This window comes from Colletotrichum aenigma (assembly GCF_013390185.1).
Source record: "Colletotrichum aenigma strain Cg56 chromosome Unknown KSG_Cg56_contig08, whole genome shotgun sequence".
Taxonomy (NCBI): Eukaryota; Fungi; Ascomycota; class Sordariomycetes; order Glomerellales; family Glomerellaceae; genus Colletotrichum; species Colletotrichum aenigma.
In genome coordinates this window covers 1,881,845-1,897,951 of record NW_023500914.1, presented here as the reverse complement: position 1 = coordinate 1,897,951, position 16,107 = coordinate 1,881,845, and the positions used below count along the sequence as shown (strand labels likewise).

Here is a 16,107-nt window from a genome sequence, read left to right as displayed (position 1 = left end):
ATTGCACGATCCGCACCTGGCTCTTTATTCCCTTCATCCTTACTATCTGTTGAAATTCGTTTAATTGAAACTCTTTTCTCCCTTATTATGACTATGATAATCAGGAGCAGAGGACATGATAGGTATTGAATCAAGGCCGGCTAGCAGGAATGGGCAGAAAAGTTCTCAAGGAGAAGTTGTTGGTGGGGATGACTAATATGTACATATTATTGTTGCGAGCTCAGGTGCAAGTGAAACCTTGTACTGAGGTGACGTCTCTACATCGATATTTCGCAACGGCATCGCCCGTGGTGGTGTTGGTCAAGCCAACATTTTCGATGGTGATATTGTCACAGCCCCCAGCCGCTTTGCTGCAATCCATATCTGCGACGTAACTTGATGCTCCATCTCCGACCCAGCCGCGAATCGTCATATTGGATATCTTGAACGTGCTGCTCTCACAGTCTCCTTTTTCACCGCTGTAGCTTGTGCATTGGCCGATGACAAATGGCACTTGCTGTATCTGAGTCAAGTTGAAGTCACTTAATGCTATAGAGATATCAGCATCTCAAGCCTCAATCATACGGAAGTTTGAACACTCACTTGCATTTCGAAGGTCTGTTGAAGATTCATGTCAGTCCCCGACGTACTTTGAGGGGGTGAAAAGACTTACACCCGATACCTCCACCGCCACCGTTAGGTGGGTATGACACCTGATCGCCAGTCCAAGTCTTGACATAGGCACCATATCGAGTCTTGAACCCTTTGATCCGACGGACGGTAACATTCTCAACTCTTTCGAATACGCCCTTGTACTGCCCAAGACTTCCAAATGCGATTCCAAGGGAGCGGTCTAGGGTCGAATCCTCAATCAAGATGTTGGTGGAATTACCCTTCAGGGCAATAGCATCGTCACCATTGCGAATGTACATGTTGCGAAACGTGATATGATCCGAGTTGATCGTGTCTGCTCCGTCGGTGTTCCTGGCAGGGTAGCCATTGCTAGATGTACTGTTAATGTAGATGCCATCAAAGAGGACGTTCTTTGACCACATGATCGTCATGGTCCACATTTGACTCTGAACCATTCGAAGGTTGCGAACCGTCATGTCTGTGGCTTCCCAAATGGCCAAAGCGTGAGGACGATCTGGGTAGTTCGACTGGCCTTTGACTAAGTTATACCTAGAACGCTCATTAGTCTGATTGCACATTATTGAGCTGCGGGTAAACCACTTGCCAGACTTGGCCATTGCCGTCCAAAGTTCCATAGCCGAAACCATCTACAGTGACATTCTTGCCGCCTAGGAACCAAGCTGCAGAACCATTTTGGAAACCAGTCGGTTGAGGGTGGCTCAACCAGTAGTCGGTGTCGTTGCTCCACTTTCAGCTGCTTGTCAGCTACACGAAGACTATGGAGATGACGATGTGAGGGACTCTACTAGCAAAGTGCCGTGTATCTCAATTTGGGTATCTTCCAAGTCCGTGGTTGTCATCATTTGATTGACGTGATATGTCGTATTCGAAAACACAATTCGACGGCCCTTGCGGCATTCTTTGAATGCGGCTAAGATGGCTGGTGAATCGTCGGTGCCATTATTGTTCGCGGGAACTGTGCAGGTGTAAATAGCTCGAGGGCCGACGTCATGCGTGGTCAGGTCTGCCACAGCCAGTAAGCTCCATATGAGACACGTAAGGAAAGGAAGTTTGAGGAGCTGAGACATTTCTGAAGATGTCAAGATAATGGCATGTACTATAAGAATTGATTCTTGGCCAGAGAGAACTCATATTTATCTAGTTGTTCTCGGTGATAGTCAATACAACATCGCGCCGTCCAATCACTTCGGGAGATCTCCATGCGAAAGGAATGAAGTCTCGTCATTGTTTTTCGCGAAGCGTTGTAGTGATGTCTTGGACTATGGGATAACAATGGCGTACGGTTTTGCATGCCAATTGACGCACGCGATGAATAATGATTGCTGAGTGGTGGAATTCAGGAGGTTCGGTATAAATCAAGCACAGAAGCCAGCCCGATGTCCGTTGACAAATCCGGATTAGGATTGAGGAGATGTCCCATTTGCCCGGTCTTTTCCCTTACGACCCTGATAACGATGATCCCACCGGCATTCCTCTTTTCTTCGTCTTCTACGGATAGCGGCACCCAGACCATTTGGAGTAGTGTGGTAATCGGATGGTCCCGATCGGTGGCCAAGGCAACTTTCGCCTAATTGCGGGGTTTTCAACTAAGCTGCCCGACATCCACGGCCGTGGCTTGGGGAACTTGGCATGGCTGGGCAGCATGGGCAGTGAAAGTCCACGACAAAGTCTATGAACGAACAATCTGTCGGCGCCTTGAGCCCGGCCCTTTCGCCCATGAGTGCGGACTCCAGCGCAAGCTCATGTGTACTTTCGTCGAAGCACCTGGATCCTATTCACAGTTGAACGGCCCACACCTTCTTTAACAATCCCATCATACGTTTTACAGGCTTCTTCGCGATCATGTTTCTCGTCTGTTTCAGGTCACATTTCACAGTAGCATTCACTACCACTCAACAGGTCGTTTGAGGTATAGACTTGGATTGGCTGGGAGGCTATATCACTGGTGAAGTAAGTACACTCTATTAACTCTATACACACTCTACAGGATATATATAGGAAATTTTAAACCCAAGCCATATCACCCTGGCGTCGTGAACGGTACACCCGCGAACTCTCCAGTCTCAGCCACTTAAGAGCAAGTGCCGAAAAGGGGCTGGCAGCCAGTACCGCAGTGGGCAGTAGTGGTGCCGCAGAAGCCGTACTCAGAGCAGCAAGTGCTCTCGGGGCAGGTGTAGGCGTTGGCACCACCGCAGGAGCTGTCAGGGCTGACGCCACCAGTTCCGGTCTGGGTGGCAGCGGGAGCGCTGGCAGTGGTGGTGACGGAGCCGGAGGGAGCAGGGGCAGCGGCGCCGCAGACACCGAAGAGGGGCTGGCAGCCGGTTCCGCAGTAAGCCTGGGAAGAACCGCAGAAACCGTACTCGGAGCAGCAGGCACCAGCCTCGCAGACGTAGCCCTCAGTGCCACCGCAAGCACCGTCGGGGCCGATGACACCGGTGGGGGTAGCAGTGCTGGTGATGGAGACAACGATCTTGGAGGCGGTGGCGGTAGGGGTAGAGGTGCGCTTGGTCTTGTACCAGTTGGCCTCAGGGTCGCCAAGGCACTCACCGACGGTGACGGCGTTCAGGTTGTTCTCCTTGATGATGCGCAGGAACTCGGGGACGAGGTACTCAGCGGTGTTCTGGTGAACCTATTGGGATGTTAGTGATGAAAGTTGATGAGTGGTGTGTGAGTATGCTTACCTCGTGGGCCAGGGCAATAGAGCCACCCTTCTTGAGGCCCTCCTCGAAGATGCCAACACTGGTAAGGTTGCCGAGAGGGGCGTTGTTGGCGTAGTCGAGAGAGTCGACATCCGCGTGGATGACGTGGTACTCAAGAGCCTTGAGGATAGACAGGGTGTTGTCGTTCCAGCTGAAGTAAGGAGGGCGCATGTACGTGGGGTACTTTCCGATGATGTTGATCAGAGCGTCCTCGAGGGTGGTCATCTCAGGGATGATGTCGGCATCGCCAAGGGTGGCGAGGTCAGGGTGGCTGTAGGTGTGAGAGCCAATCTGGTGGCCGTCGGCGATCATACGCTTGACGACGTCCTGCTCATCGTTGATGTTGCCGAAGTTCTCGCCGTTGACGAAGAAGGTGGCCTTGGCACCAGCCTCAGCGAGGAGGTCGAGGACGTGGTTGGTGTAAGTAAACGGGCCATCGTCGAAGGTGAGAGCGAAGTCACCAGGAACGGTGCACTTGGTGATGGCAACACCGTAGGGGATGGTGGTAGCAGGAGCAGTAGAGCTAGGAATAGGGGCGGAAGCGTTGTTGCTCGCAACGGGGAGGGTAGCGCTGGCAATGGGCTCAGTGGGGAGAGCAACACCGGGGACGGTGGTGAAAGACGGAGCAACAGAGGGGGTGGAAGTGTTCATGGGGAAGGGGATGTACGGAGCAGAAGACGCCGCCTCAGCAGCCTTGCTCGGGTACGAAGGGACGTTGCCGCCGTTGCCACCGGGGTTGGAAGGCTTGCCGGTGCCGCCGGGGGTGGAGGGAGTAGAAACACCGGGAGCGGAGGGCTGCTCGGGGTAAGAGGGAGAAGCGTTTCCACCCTTGCTGGGAGTGTCGTGGCCCTTGACGGGGTAGTCACCGCCCTTGGAGGGAGTGCCGTTGTTTCCAGAGTTGCCAGAGCCAGAGCCAGAGCCAGAGCCAGAGCCAGAGCCAGAGCCAGAGCCAGAGCCAGAGCCAGAGCCAGAGCCAGAGCCAGAGCCAGAGCCGGAGCCGGAGCCGGAGCCGGAACCGGTGTTGGAAGACTCACCGCCGGTAGAGGCCTTGCTGGGAGAAGAGGGCGTCTCGCCGGCGTTGGTAGGCACAACCGGGTAGGAAGGAGTCTCGATGCCCGGGTTGACAGGCTTTCCGGGGTAAGATCCAGGGTTGCCGCCAGTGCCAGGACGAGAAGGGACACCAGGAACGGTGGTGTTCACGGGGAAAGGAGCGCTGGGGAAGTGAACAGAGGTGGTAGGTTGCGTCTCGGGGGCGTCCTCCTCGCAGAAGGTCTCGTTTGAAGTCTGGCGGCGGAAGGGGGAGGCAGTAGCTCCGGCCACGAGGAGCGTGGCAGCAACAGTCTTGTAATGCATGGTTGGTAAAAAAGAATGACTATTTAGATATTATAAAGAATGACTTGGTTGAGATAACGAATGACTCTGTCAAACAACACAGCGACTGACAGTTGACTAGTAAAGAACAAGAGAGAATCCCAAACTGGATGTCGCGGCATGCGTGCTCCCATATATCCCATCGACTTTGCCAAGTCTGCATGGCCCCCTGATGCGTGAAAGTGAAGGTTAGCGCCTCCATCACGTTCATCCCGTTTTAATTGCCAAGATTCACAGCCAAGGATTGGAGTCCCAAGTGACAAAACAAGGCCGAGTCATGCCCAGGAACCCTCGCGAGGCGCATCCAGCCTGCTGTGCCTGGCAGCGGAAAAGCAAAGAAACCTAGCTAGCTCAGCTTGGCATCTGCAGAGTTGCCCAGCTGGCTGGGAAATGGAAAGGTCAAAACCTCCATGTCACACTGTCTCGCTGCATGTGCAGGAGATAAGATGCAAGCGCCGAGAATAGCTGGTCCATGCACCTTGGGGGAGAGGGGATGCGGATAGAAAGCAGACATTGTCCCTTCTGTTGGTGACGATGTCGACCTTGGCAGCTCGTGGTGCGTTGACGGGCGCAGAACAGACGGAACATTCCTCCGCACGAAGTTGCCAAGACCCTCAATGCCAGATCAGGGCGGGTCTCTTCTTTAAAGAAACCCAGGTGATGGCATGTCGTTGTGCGACGTTTTTCTGGTCTCCGCCGGTTAGACTTTTCAAGTTGTTCTTGGTCAATTTGGTGAGCCTCAATCCAGCCAATCGAGTTGAGCATGACTCGGAAAACGCCCACTTCTAGGTCCTTATTAACTAGCTTAATGCTACGCTTGCAGCGCCCGAGCCGTCCGGCACTTCGCCGCCTCTTCCTACCAAGATGCGCCTACCGCAACACCAACGGGCAAGTCAAACAGCCCGATGCTCAGGCGAGACGGACTGGCTGCCCCCTGTGACACCGCGCGCGGAGTCCTCCACGCGCCATCTACGAGAGATGAAAGCCATGGCCTCGTTCGTGGTCCAGAGGTTAAAACAACGGGGCTGATGGCGACGCCCCTTTGGGGCTGGAGATTCATCCAATATTTCACAATATCGGCGACGGCGATCCTCACCGTGAAGGTTTTTGATTGCGTTTGTTCCTGATCATGTCATGTTGGAACACAGTTCCAACGTAGGCGACATTACGGATACAGAGTACAATGTGAAGGATTCGGTTACGGGGGTTCTATCAGAAAATCCTACTGCGGTAAACCAAAGCACGAAATCATTTCGCGGGGGCCAACTCCGGGCGCACGCCAAAGGCACAGCTGAAGCAGTCATCAGGGGCTGCAAGACATGACCAACAAATCGCCGATGGTTCACCTGCAGGGATTGCTGGGCTGGCCGAAAACGAGGCCTTCGGGGTTCGACAGGGGTTAGCTGCTTGTTTGTTGGAGCAAACAAGTCGATTCGCAGGGCCTCCAGGCGTTCGTCTCCGCCAGCACAGGCGGCCGATCGTGAAGTCCAGAATCCCAAAGACATGGAGTCCTTGTTTATGTTAGCGGGCTGCCTTTTTAAAAGTGGTCATTGCTGCTGCGCAATGCGCTGTCCCGCATGCAGAGCTCTAGCGAGACGTTGTATTGGAACTTTGGTATTGAAACTCTGGAAGGAGTTGGTTTCGCTCTTCCGAGAGTCTCGGGATCGTCTTGAAGAGGCGGTGACGCAGCTGAGATATCTTCGCTTTTTCATTTCAGCCTTAGAAGCCTCTGGAGAAGAAATCATCACCCAACCGTTGGTTGATTCGTTGCCCCTTTATGTCATTTCTCTCTCCTGGCTAGCGTCGTCCTGCATCTGTCTCGCCTTCTTGGCGCATAGGGTCTCACACCACGGTCAAGTGGGGCTGGGCTGCGCAAACTGAACTGCTCAATGCACCAACTGGCTTGGCAGATGAGTCCGTCCAGACGGCCGGAATCCTTCAGTGAAGCCAACATAAGAACCATGTGAATTCTGCATCATAGCTGAAGAGCCAAACATTGTTCAAACCTGTGCGGCTCGCTTCTGGATCAGGAATTAGATCGTTCCTTGAAGTCCTGCGATGCGTGGATCACTTTGCCACGAGCGATTTCAAGACCATGGGGGCCAGCCTTTGGCGGCCAGAAGGCTGGCCCCCCTGAATCCTGGCGGTATCGACGAATTAGTTGACGAAAGAGGCTGAACTTCCAATCTTACCCGCATGAGGCACAGCACAACTAGAGCAGCAATGGCGTTGAACAGCATTCGTTCCTGCACAGTACTTCCGCCCGAGATGCGCTTGTAGGGGGTTTCGCGTCTAGAACATTTTCTAGGCCGCACGGCACGGTGGTCCGGTTGGATTGAACGCTGCCCAAGAGCCGTGAATGCTGAGGGCATTATTCGAAGATATTTAATAAGACACGTTGCTACTTCGCAAAAGCTTATACTTGGTGGCCATTGGAGTAGGCAGGTGTAAGGCTTTCTTCCAATATCATTCTCTGCACACTTCACGGAGCGAGAATTGCGATGCTTTCTGCTGTGCAGCTGGCGCCAGCTGAAATCAGCATAGATGACAATCTCCCAGCAACTTGACTGCAAAAGTAAAAACGTAATAACCTGGGCTCCTAATAACTCTATTCTTTTTATAGAGGTCCGAATTGATAGTTACAACTTACAGACAACTTGAAGGGGGCCTTATGGTAAATCCTTGGAATAAATCGTGGAAGCAACTGGGCTGAATTACTCATCCTGATCCAGCGAAGAAGAAGCGCTACCGAGCCTCTTTAACGCCCACTAAAAGGTCTCAGGTAATCATGCCTGCGCCACACAGCGGACCTTATGTCCTCCGGTATCCGCGGATAGCCCAGCCGTGATTACGTTTCTCGTTCAAACCACTGCCTGCAGCCTGTCGCTATCGAAAACTCTCAGACAATCGCATCTCCGGAGACCGGACTCCGTGTCCGGTGGTCATGCCATATTCCGATCTTGCCGAGTCCCGGTTCCTGACGACCCCACTAGACCGATCCGATGCCATGCGGGCAGCTTGACCGGCGACGCGTCGGGCACCGTTGCGCCCCTTGCAAGAAGTCGCATATCAAGGTTAGCTGCCGGTCGAGTATTTTGATTGATCGGAAGTCGAGAGGATGCTAACACTCCCAGTGCAATGGAGCACATCCGTGTTCAAGTTGCGTCACACGAGGCATCGAGTGCGCGGCCTCGACAGCGTCGTCAAGCTTCCATTTCGTGAACCAGCGTGAACTCTCACGGGTCCCAAGAGTCTTGGTCCAGGACTCATGGCGCTACATAAGCACCTACTTTCAGGCCATGGGCTCTCTCACTCAAGCGTCCGTGCTGAGGAGTGCTACCGTGACGGCCATGTCTCATGAAGATGAGAACGTTAGCCGCACTCTGTCCATCGTTGGAGCCTTATATGCCTGTCGAAACCCTCAGATTCTGCGCATCAACGCCAAAGAGAGACGAAACGTTATGGAGACGTGGGTGCGGCAAAAGTCAATCATTGATGCGGAGCTGAAGAAACCGGAGATTACAAAGTTCACAGCGATCTTAATGAGCGCTCTTCTGCTTGCAGCTGTGGAGGTAAGTCCATTAGTGACAGATTCACGTCGTTCGGAAATCTAACTTGCCAAAGCTCATGCTATGCGAGGCACCTGGCACATTTGAGATGTGGCTCAGAAGGATATCCAAATTCCTCGATACGTACAGTAAACGGCGAGCAGTCTCAACATGGACGCCGTTTGAAAAGGATCTGGTCCGACTTTTCAAGTTCCTCGACATCCTCTCGAGCATTGCGAAGAATGATCGGCCCGTTGAGACACAGGTTGCTCCCGAACCATGGCCTGCCCTGCCCCTTACCATCGAAGCTGCGGGAGGCTCGGTACCATCACCGGACTCCAGAAAGGTAGATGCTATGCTTTCTGCCATGTGGCAGTGGGCAGATCTACAGCCAAGGTTGGTTAACACTCCCGTCGTTGCTTTAAGCATCTTGCTCATGTGATTAGGGCCCTTGCCTGGGCATCCAAAACCGAGGAGCAGCGTCTTTCTTTCAAGGAAGGGGACGAGGTATCGAGGGAGTCTATCGACTTGAAAGTGCAAGGTCTGAACATTGTGTGCGAAGTATCGGCCTTACAGTCCCGCATGATCGGAAACCTCATGCAACTACCTTCGAGCCCACACGATCAAGCGTCTGCCAGTATCAGCCCATACTACCACTGGGCTCTCACCGGACTATCTCACATGTTCCAGCAGAATGCGTGGAAGTCGCTAATGTGCGACCTGCCTGTCATGCCCGCCGAAGCACTTCATCAGCAAGCCTTGGCAGCTCTCGGGCATGTAGAAATGCTGATCAGCCAACTGGGTCTTGATCTTGCCCTATACCTACCTTTCGCCGACTTTGTTGGGCGGGAGATGGAGACAGAGCTAGAGAGGCAACGGGTGCTCAAGTTTCTTGATCTCGTCAAGAGCAGAGGTTTTGATGCGGCAGATGAGTACAAGCAACATCTTCTTGTCCGATGGGAGCCAAAAGAATCAGCATCTACGCTTGGCAATGCAGCGGAGTTATCAGCTGATTGGAGCGAGCAGTCGGTAGACGGGCTGTCGGACGGGCTGTCCACCCTGAGTTAACTACTACAAGGATTAGATATTTTCCTTTTGAAAAAGAGCAACTCATTGCCAGCAACCTCCTCTTTCAATATCCATGATTTGTCTATTTTGTTTTTCGCTAGCCTGCGAATCACAAATATTAATCATGTACCAATTGATCCAATCTCGGCATCAAACAGGGTGACTCTCAACTCGGCTTTCTCTTTCAGCTCAACCGAATTTTACTTTGTGTTACGAGAAGCTTTTGCTCAGCTAGGAAGCAAAGAAAAAAAAAGGCTTTGACTCCTGATAGCAAAGCAGATGACCTATTTGGAACAGTAAATCTCTTTCTCAGGACCAGCCATCAGCCATCACATTTACGAATACGTTGCCTTTCCAAGCGGTAGCAAATTTTATCGTCACTTATGAGACATACGAAGCGAAGTTCATGGCCTCGCCGTGTTACGAACGCCAAGTTTCAAGTGGACATTCCTCTACAACATTCCTGGAGTCCTAGAGCCTTGCTGGCTGCCTTGTCAAGGCTTACTGCGCCTCAAAATTCCTGGCATTTAGCATAATGATGCCCTCGACATGTTTTCTACCGATTCGCAGTCACTGGCCTCGCTTGCGTTCAGCCACGGAAGAGGGAGCAAGACAGGACCAGTCCATCGCGACATTTTAACCGCTTATGGCATATTCCTAGCGCCAAATCAAGTCTAAGCCTCTGTATACTAACTTATTCATTCAAGAAACATCGCACTCGGCTGGAAGAATTCTTGAACGGGCCGTTGAATACGCCTACCTAGCGAGCCAAAGCCCCTCCGCTGGGAAACGGGATTCGGGAGCTCCACCCGGCGGAAGACCCACACGGCGCTAGCGTCGCGACAATATTTCCATTTCGGGAATGATCATCAAAGACCTTAAACGTCAGCTTGGTGCTACCCCCGGTCGCTAAAGCCAGGGCAGCCACGAGGTCGCGTCAACCGTCATTGGCATTCGTTGTCGTGGAAAGTTGTTCCGCTTATCCTGCAAACAGGACCAATGATCAGGTTCATGAGCAAATTTTCGGGGCGGGCGTTGGGGAGACCGACTTGCGCGTCGGGAGGCCCGTCCGTTCGTGAACCGGGCGGTGCGAACATTGTACACTTTTGAAAGGCGTGGCAGCGGTTCTTTTGTGATCTTATCTAAACGTCATTTAGGCACCGAGCCTTCCGTATGGCGGCCCCAAGGTTAGGAAACATGCCACGCTTAGCACCCTGTGAACTCCGTCTGGCCCAATGAAGGGAGCGTATTATTCGGCTAGATTAGATCTCTCGTGCGTCTGGTGGGAAGCGGCTAGATAGTGGGCCACGTCGGAGGATGTCTAAGCCACTTTTTGCTAATACGTGCAGACGTCGTCGGAACCCCATTCTGGCCGATTCCTGCGGACGACCGGGCACTCGACTCCTGTGGTCTACTTTTTTTCGCACAGAATATCCCTTCACCAGCCTGACATTTTATAAGAAGACTTCCCTGCCCTGGCCCTTACCTTTACCATGATGCCGTCACTACACGTTCAGACATTGCGAGAGGACCTGATTGTACCAAAATGTCGATCTTACCTGACGGCTTGATCGCCTTTGGGCCGAATGCCAACTGCACACTCGAGCTCTGCCCAATCGAATGGAGCATTCTGCAATATCGACCCTCAGTACCCGCCAGCGCCATCTTCATCTCGCTGTTTGCTATTGCCTTGGTAGGCCACGCCATCCAGGGAATTAGGTCGAGGACATGGGGCTTTATGGGAAGCATGATAAGTGGCTGCATCTTGGAAATAGTCGGCTACATCGGACGACTTCTGATCTACGACAACCCATTCAACTTTGAAGGATTTCTCATGCAAATCGGTCAGTGTTCACGCACATCAGTCTCCATGAGGATTTCATGCTTACGCCACGTCACTACAGTCTGCATCACAGTCGCGCCCGTCTTCTTCTCTGCGGCGATCTATGTTCTGCTCTCTCAAACGTACTTGTTCCTGAGCCGCATGATTGAAACTGGCCCCTCGGCTAACCAGTTGCATGAAATAGCATCAACCACCTCGATCCCTCACTATCCCGGGTCAAGCCGAAGCTTTTCTACTGGATCTTCATCCCCGCCGATGTTGTCTCCCTGATCCTTCAAGCTGTTGGCGGCGGGTCATCCTCCGTCAGCACCACCAAGGAAGCTGTCGACCGAGGTGTAAACATCTCCTTGGCAGGCTTGATCTTCCAGGTCTTCTCGCTTGTGGTATTTGCCATCCTCTTCATGGACTACTTGGTCAGATACAACCGCTCGATCGGCCGGTCCAAGATGAACGGAAAGCTCAAGTTCTTCCTGCTTTTCTTGGGTCTCAGCACATTCTTCATTCTGCTTCGATGCGTCTACCGTATTGTAGAGCTGCATGAGGGTTACTTCAGTCACTGGTTCCGGGATGAAGCGCTGTTCATTGCTTTGGAGTCAGCGTAAGCATATTTCCTTCCCCTTGACTGCTAGATCGCTAACATTATTCAGGGTCATGGTTATTGCCGTATTCTGCTTGAACATTGGACATCCCGGCCTGGTGTTCGGCAGAGGAAAGTCAGCTGCAAATGTTTCTCGCTATGAAGGCGTTGCCATGGAAGATGCCCGTAAAGGGGAGACTGACAGGAGTCAAAACCCATCATTCAGTCGACCTTCAGAGCCACCTCACCATTAGTATGAGTTGTCTGAGCAGAGAAGTGACGCGTGTGCAACCCATTTCGTATACCAAGTTTCCTTAGAGATATTGAATAGAAGGATTGACATCAAAATGTTTTCTCACATATAAACTCATCATCGAAAATGGTTTTTTCAAAATTTGCAAGCAAATTTGGGGGTTGAGAGATAACAATGCAATTTGAAGAGAATTCACTTTCGAAGGATCTCAGCCTACCTTTGACGAGATAAGACATGTGCTGACGATGAGTTGCGGAGAGAACAGAAGATAGTGTTGAGGTTAGGTCCATCAAGGTATGTTTACCATTGAAAACTTAAGCATCTAACCGTTGCATATGGTAAGGCATAAGGTTTCAGAGTTTTAGACTCTTCTTTTTTTTTTCTTTTCTGTTTTCTCACACTCATCTCATTCTTGTTTCCTTGCCCCCTCCCTCTTCCATCGGAAGTATCGCCCGCCATCCACGTTTACCACGACTGGTCAGCCAAAGACAACCTAAATCTACTTCCCCACCACACATTACAGTTCAACTATTTCAGCAGAATGCAGGAAATATCACGATTCTGTATGAGTTCTTATTGGGATCTTGTGACCGGGCCAAGCGTGGCTTGGGTAGGCAAAAGAGAGCAAAATGCCCTTCGAAGTCCCATCTACCGTATTCCCAGGGAGCTGTTATTAGAGATTATGGATTGGCTGGATCCCGAAGACGCTTTTATCTTTCGACAAGTTTGCGTCCTGTTTCATGGGGCTTTCTCTCACGGTAGCTTCTCCAACCTCCACGACTCGGAACCAGCACAACAACCCCGATCGATCTCACGACTGCGACGATGGGTATCGGTTATATCAAGACGATCGCCCGTCTCCGTGCCAACGTCCTGCAATCCCTTGTTGGCGTTTAGGCGTGAAAGTATCGGAAACTCCGGACAGTTGCAAGTCAGGAGGCTTCTCCAGAAAGACTTGCTTTGTAGTGGATGCCGTTCAAACTGGCCAGCGAATTGCGAGTTCATGGAGCTCAAAGAGAGGTATCACGATCAGCCAAAAATCTACTGTAGCGCTTGCAACTACAAGCATGCCGCGTACTCATTTCCAACGGGACAAGATCCTGAAAGCCCACGTCGGTGTATTGCTTGGGAAGGCAGAGTCAAGATATGCCCTCACCAAAGTCTGACGTGGTCTACTCTTATCTACTTGTTTAACTCGCCAAGAAGACGGGGCAGAGAAACCATCGTCCTAGACTGCACCAGCTGCATGGCGGCCTTTCGGGGAATAGGGGAATCTCCAGTCATACGACATACGTCGAATTCTGAGGATAACTTCTTAATCTTGACATGGAAGTTTCAAGTTTGTGTCGTCGAAAGAGGACGATTCGTAACCAAAGATGCATTGCGACAGGCTCTGCGACAACTGGACCGAGCACATCCGGATCTGATGTGTGGACACATGTCTTTCGTGGACATGATGGAAGCCGTCAGTGCTGATCGGTGTGTCTGTTTCCGAGAGGCCAACAGTGAAAGCCGGTGCTATAAACACCATCTCAACGACGCCGCGTTTGAATGTTGCGCGTGCTCCATGAAGCCTACCTCGCGTAAAATGGGAAGATTTTTGGGAGGAATCAGGAATAGAAACGCCCCTGGACTTCACGGAATCAGATGCCGAGATTGTTTGGTAGAGTATGAGTGGACGACTGAAGGTCGCAGGATCTTCATTCGTGCAAAAAACTTTCTTGCCGAGGACTTGGGGCGGCATTATGGCGCGGAAGCAATCTATCCACGTCTACCTTCTGACGCTTGGTGGTGGGCGAAACATTTGGACCAGACTTCGTGGCAGAGAGACGAGAGCCAGAGGCATTTAACGTGGTGTGCAGAAAAGAAGTGCTCCGTCAACAAGAGCTATTTATGGCTATGAAAGCAAATCCTAATGGAACTATTGGACTGGCAAATTGGTTCCATAGAGGGATGGTTTTCGTACAACTTCACATATAGTATTCTGTTTGAATCTTGAATGTCGACACAATAGAACATCTCACAGATGCCAATGCCTTCCTAGATGATCGTAGTGAATAAGTAATGATTCTAAAGACGTTGTGACGATTGCTAGCTGAGGGCGCCACCTGTATGAAGAAACGCGTGGCTTGTGTGAAAAGCATCATCTCCGTATCATACGACTACTGTACGTGGAGTAAGGGTATGACAAAGGCAGGTGGCTCGTACTCCAGGTGATTCCGGTAACGAGATAGTCGTGCTCAAGACTGAATACCCCACCGGGTCTACGGTCACGGACGGGGCATCGGGGTTCTGATGTGGGTCCGAAATGCATGATTAGTCATCCACCGAAATCATCGGCCATCTGCGGTGGAAGCTCGTCACCCAACCCCGAAGCTCCAAGCAGCACCTCCACAGGCTGGCATTCGCGGCCCCATGTCCTCTCATGTCAAGCTCTCACGCCTACGCCCACGGGCACTGCACTCGACAGGCATTGGGCAGACAGCCTTCCTCCAAAGGCGACTGCACCATGATTTCAACCACTTCGTGCGGACGGGTACGGGAGACCAATCACCCTACTTGCGCGGGGCACAGCTAACTGATCGCAGAGTCCGTAGAGGCGGCATCAATTGCCCCTCCGACAGCCGGCTCAACGAAGAGCTTCAAGCTGGCTGTGAAGGACAACATCGCTACGCAGGAGCTGCCGACGACATGCTCCTCCGCCATCCTCTCCTCCCACAAGAGTCCTTACGAGGCCACCATCGTGCGCCAGCTCCGCGAACGAGGCGCACATGTAGTTGGAAAGACGAACATGGATGAGTTCGGAATGGGATCGCACTCTCTGAACTCGATACATGGACCCGTGCTAAACCCGTTATCTTCGACGCCCACCTCAGCTGGCGGAAGCTCTGGAGGAAGTGCGGTTGCGGTTCAGACGGGCGATGCGGATGTGGCTTTGGGTACAGATACGGGTGGCTCGATTCGTCTCCCAGCGGCATACTGTGGAGTTGTGGGATACAAACCGTCATACGGCATGCTTTCGCGATGGGGTGTGGTGCCATACGCCAACTCGCTGGATACCGTCAGTCTGCTTGCGCGGGAGGTGGGCATTATTGAGGATATCATGTTCAGCACTGGCCTAGATGCCGAGCACGATGCCCAAGACCCCACGTCTATATCTAAGAGCTTCCGCAAGCGCCAACAAGAACAGGAGGCGGATCACCGCTCACGTCTAAGAATCGGCGTTCCTCTCGAGTACAACATCGAAGAACTCGACCCCCATATTCGAGCAGCTTGGACAAATGCGGCAAGCCTCCTTCAAAAGTCTGGCGTTGACATCGTCCCTGTCTCCTTGCCGTCGACAAAGCACGCTCTTTCAGCGTACTATGTCATCGCCCCTGCTGAAGCGTCGTCCAACCTCGCCAAGTACGACGGCGTCCGCTACGGTACTCGCGGTGACGAGAGTGACGGCGCTGGCGAGGTCCTCTACTCCAAGACCCGCGGTCTCGGCTTTGGCGACGAGGTCAAGCGGCGCATTCTCCTAGGTGCCTACAGCTTGAGCTCCGAAGCCATGGACAACTACTTCATCCAAGCACAGCGAGTGAGGAAGCTTGTGCAGAGGGACTTTGACCGTGTATTCCGGCTAGAGAACTCCCTCTACGACCCGCAACAGTTTGATCTGAGCGATATGAAGGACGAAGTCAAGCTGCAGGACAAGCTTGGTCCGTCGCAGGTGGACTTCTTGCTGTGTCCCACGGCACCAACGTTTGCGCCCAGGATCGAGGATATTAAGCAGCAGACGCCGGTGCAGGTCTACATGAATGATGTCTTCACGGTGCCTGCGAGCTTGGCTGGCTTGCCGGCTATCAGCATCCCGACCAAGGTCGAATCGCCAGATGCGAATGCAGACGATAGCCGCAAGGTGGCCGGTCTGCAGCTGATAGGCCAATACTGGGACGACAAACGTCTCCTCGGCGTAGCCAAAAACCTTCTACGTCAGCTTTCTGCTTAAGTATAGACTTGAACAGCAGCTGCAGCATTTGTGCTGTGAAAGAAGCCGATTGTGTTTGTACATTAGAAAAGAATATACCCACGATATCACGATTGTAATGTTCCAGCATTCTCGTAATTGAAGC

General features: G+C 52.2%; 5 protein-coding genes across 5 annotated transcripts; 3 read left to right on the top strand and 2 right to left on the bottom strand.

The window, feature by feature from the left end:
- Window positions 1-220: 220 nt before the first annotated feature.
- rgxB-0 (Alpha-L-rhamnosidase rgxB) lies at window positions 221-1,229 on the bottom strand (the record flags this gene model as incomplete). Its single annotated transcript, XM_037327291.1, has 3 exons — window positions 221-528; window positions 583-597; window positions 653-1,229. The coding sequence occupies 3 exons, from the start codon at window positions 1,227-1,229 to the stop codon at window positions 221-223; spliced, it is 900 nt and encodes a 299-aa protein (XP_037173770.1).
- A 1,475-nt stretch (window positions 1,230-2,704) lies between these two features.
- Window positions 2,705-4,685, bottom strand: CGCA056_v012046 (Chitin deacetylase; the record flags this gene model as incomplete). The annotated part of the gene is made up of 2 exons (XM_037327290.1): window positions 2,705-3,262; window positions 3,315-4,685. 2 exons carry the CDS (start codon window positions 4,683-4,685, stop codon window positions 2,705-2,707), a joined length of 1,929 nt encoding a protein of 642 aa, XP_037173769.1.
- Window positions 4,686-8,053: 3,368 nt separating this feature from the next.
- CGCA056_v012045 (uncharacterized protein) lies at window positions 8,054-9,319 on the top strand (the record flags this gene model as incomplete). The annotated part of the gene is made up of 3 exons (XM_037327289.1): window positions 8,054-8,275; window positions 8,328-8,647; window positions 8,698-9,319. 3 exons carry the CDS (start codon window positions 8,054-8,056, stop codon window positions 9,317-9,319), a joined length of 1,164 nt encoding a protein of 387 aa, XP_037173768.1.
- A 1,546-nt stretch (window positions 9,320-10,865) lies between these two features.
- Window positions 10,866-11,998, top strand: RSB1-0 (Sphingoid long-chain base transporter RSB1; the record flags this gene model as incomplete). Its single annotated transcript, XM_037327288.1, has 5 exons — window positions 10,866-11,163; window positions 11,224-11,284; window positions 11,347-11,760; window positions 11,810-11,925; window positions 11,994-11,998. 5 exons carry the CDS (start codon window positions 10,866-10,868, stop codon window positions 11,996-11,998), a joined length of 894 nt encoding a protein of 297 aa, XP_037173767.1.
- Window positions 11,999-14,407: 2,409 nt separating this feature from the next.
- On the top strand, window positions 14,408-15,983 carry CGCA056_v012043 (Glutamyl-tRNA(Gln) amidotransferase subunit A; the record flags this gene model as incomplete). Its single annotated transcript, XM_037327287.1, has 2 exons — window positions 14,408-14,528; window positions 14,581-15,983. 2 exons carry the CDS (start codon window positions 14,408-14,410, stop codon window positions 15,981-15,983), a joined length of 1,524 nt encoding a protein of 507 aa, XP_037173774.1.
- Between the last annotated feature and the right edge of the window lie 124 nt (window positions 15,984-16,107).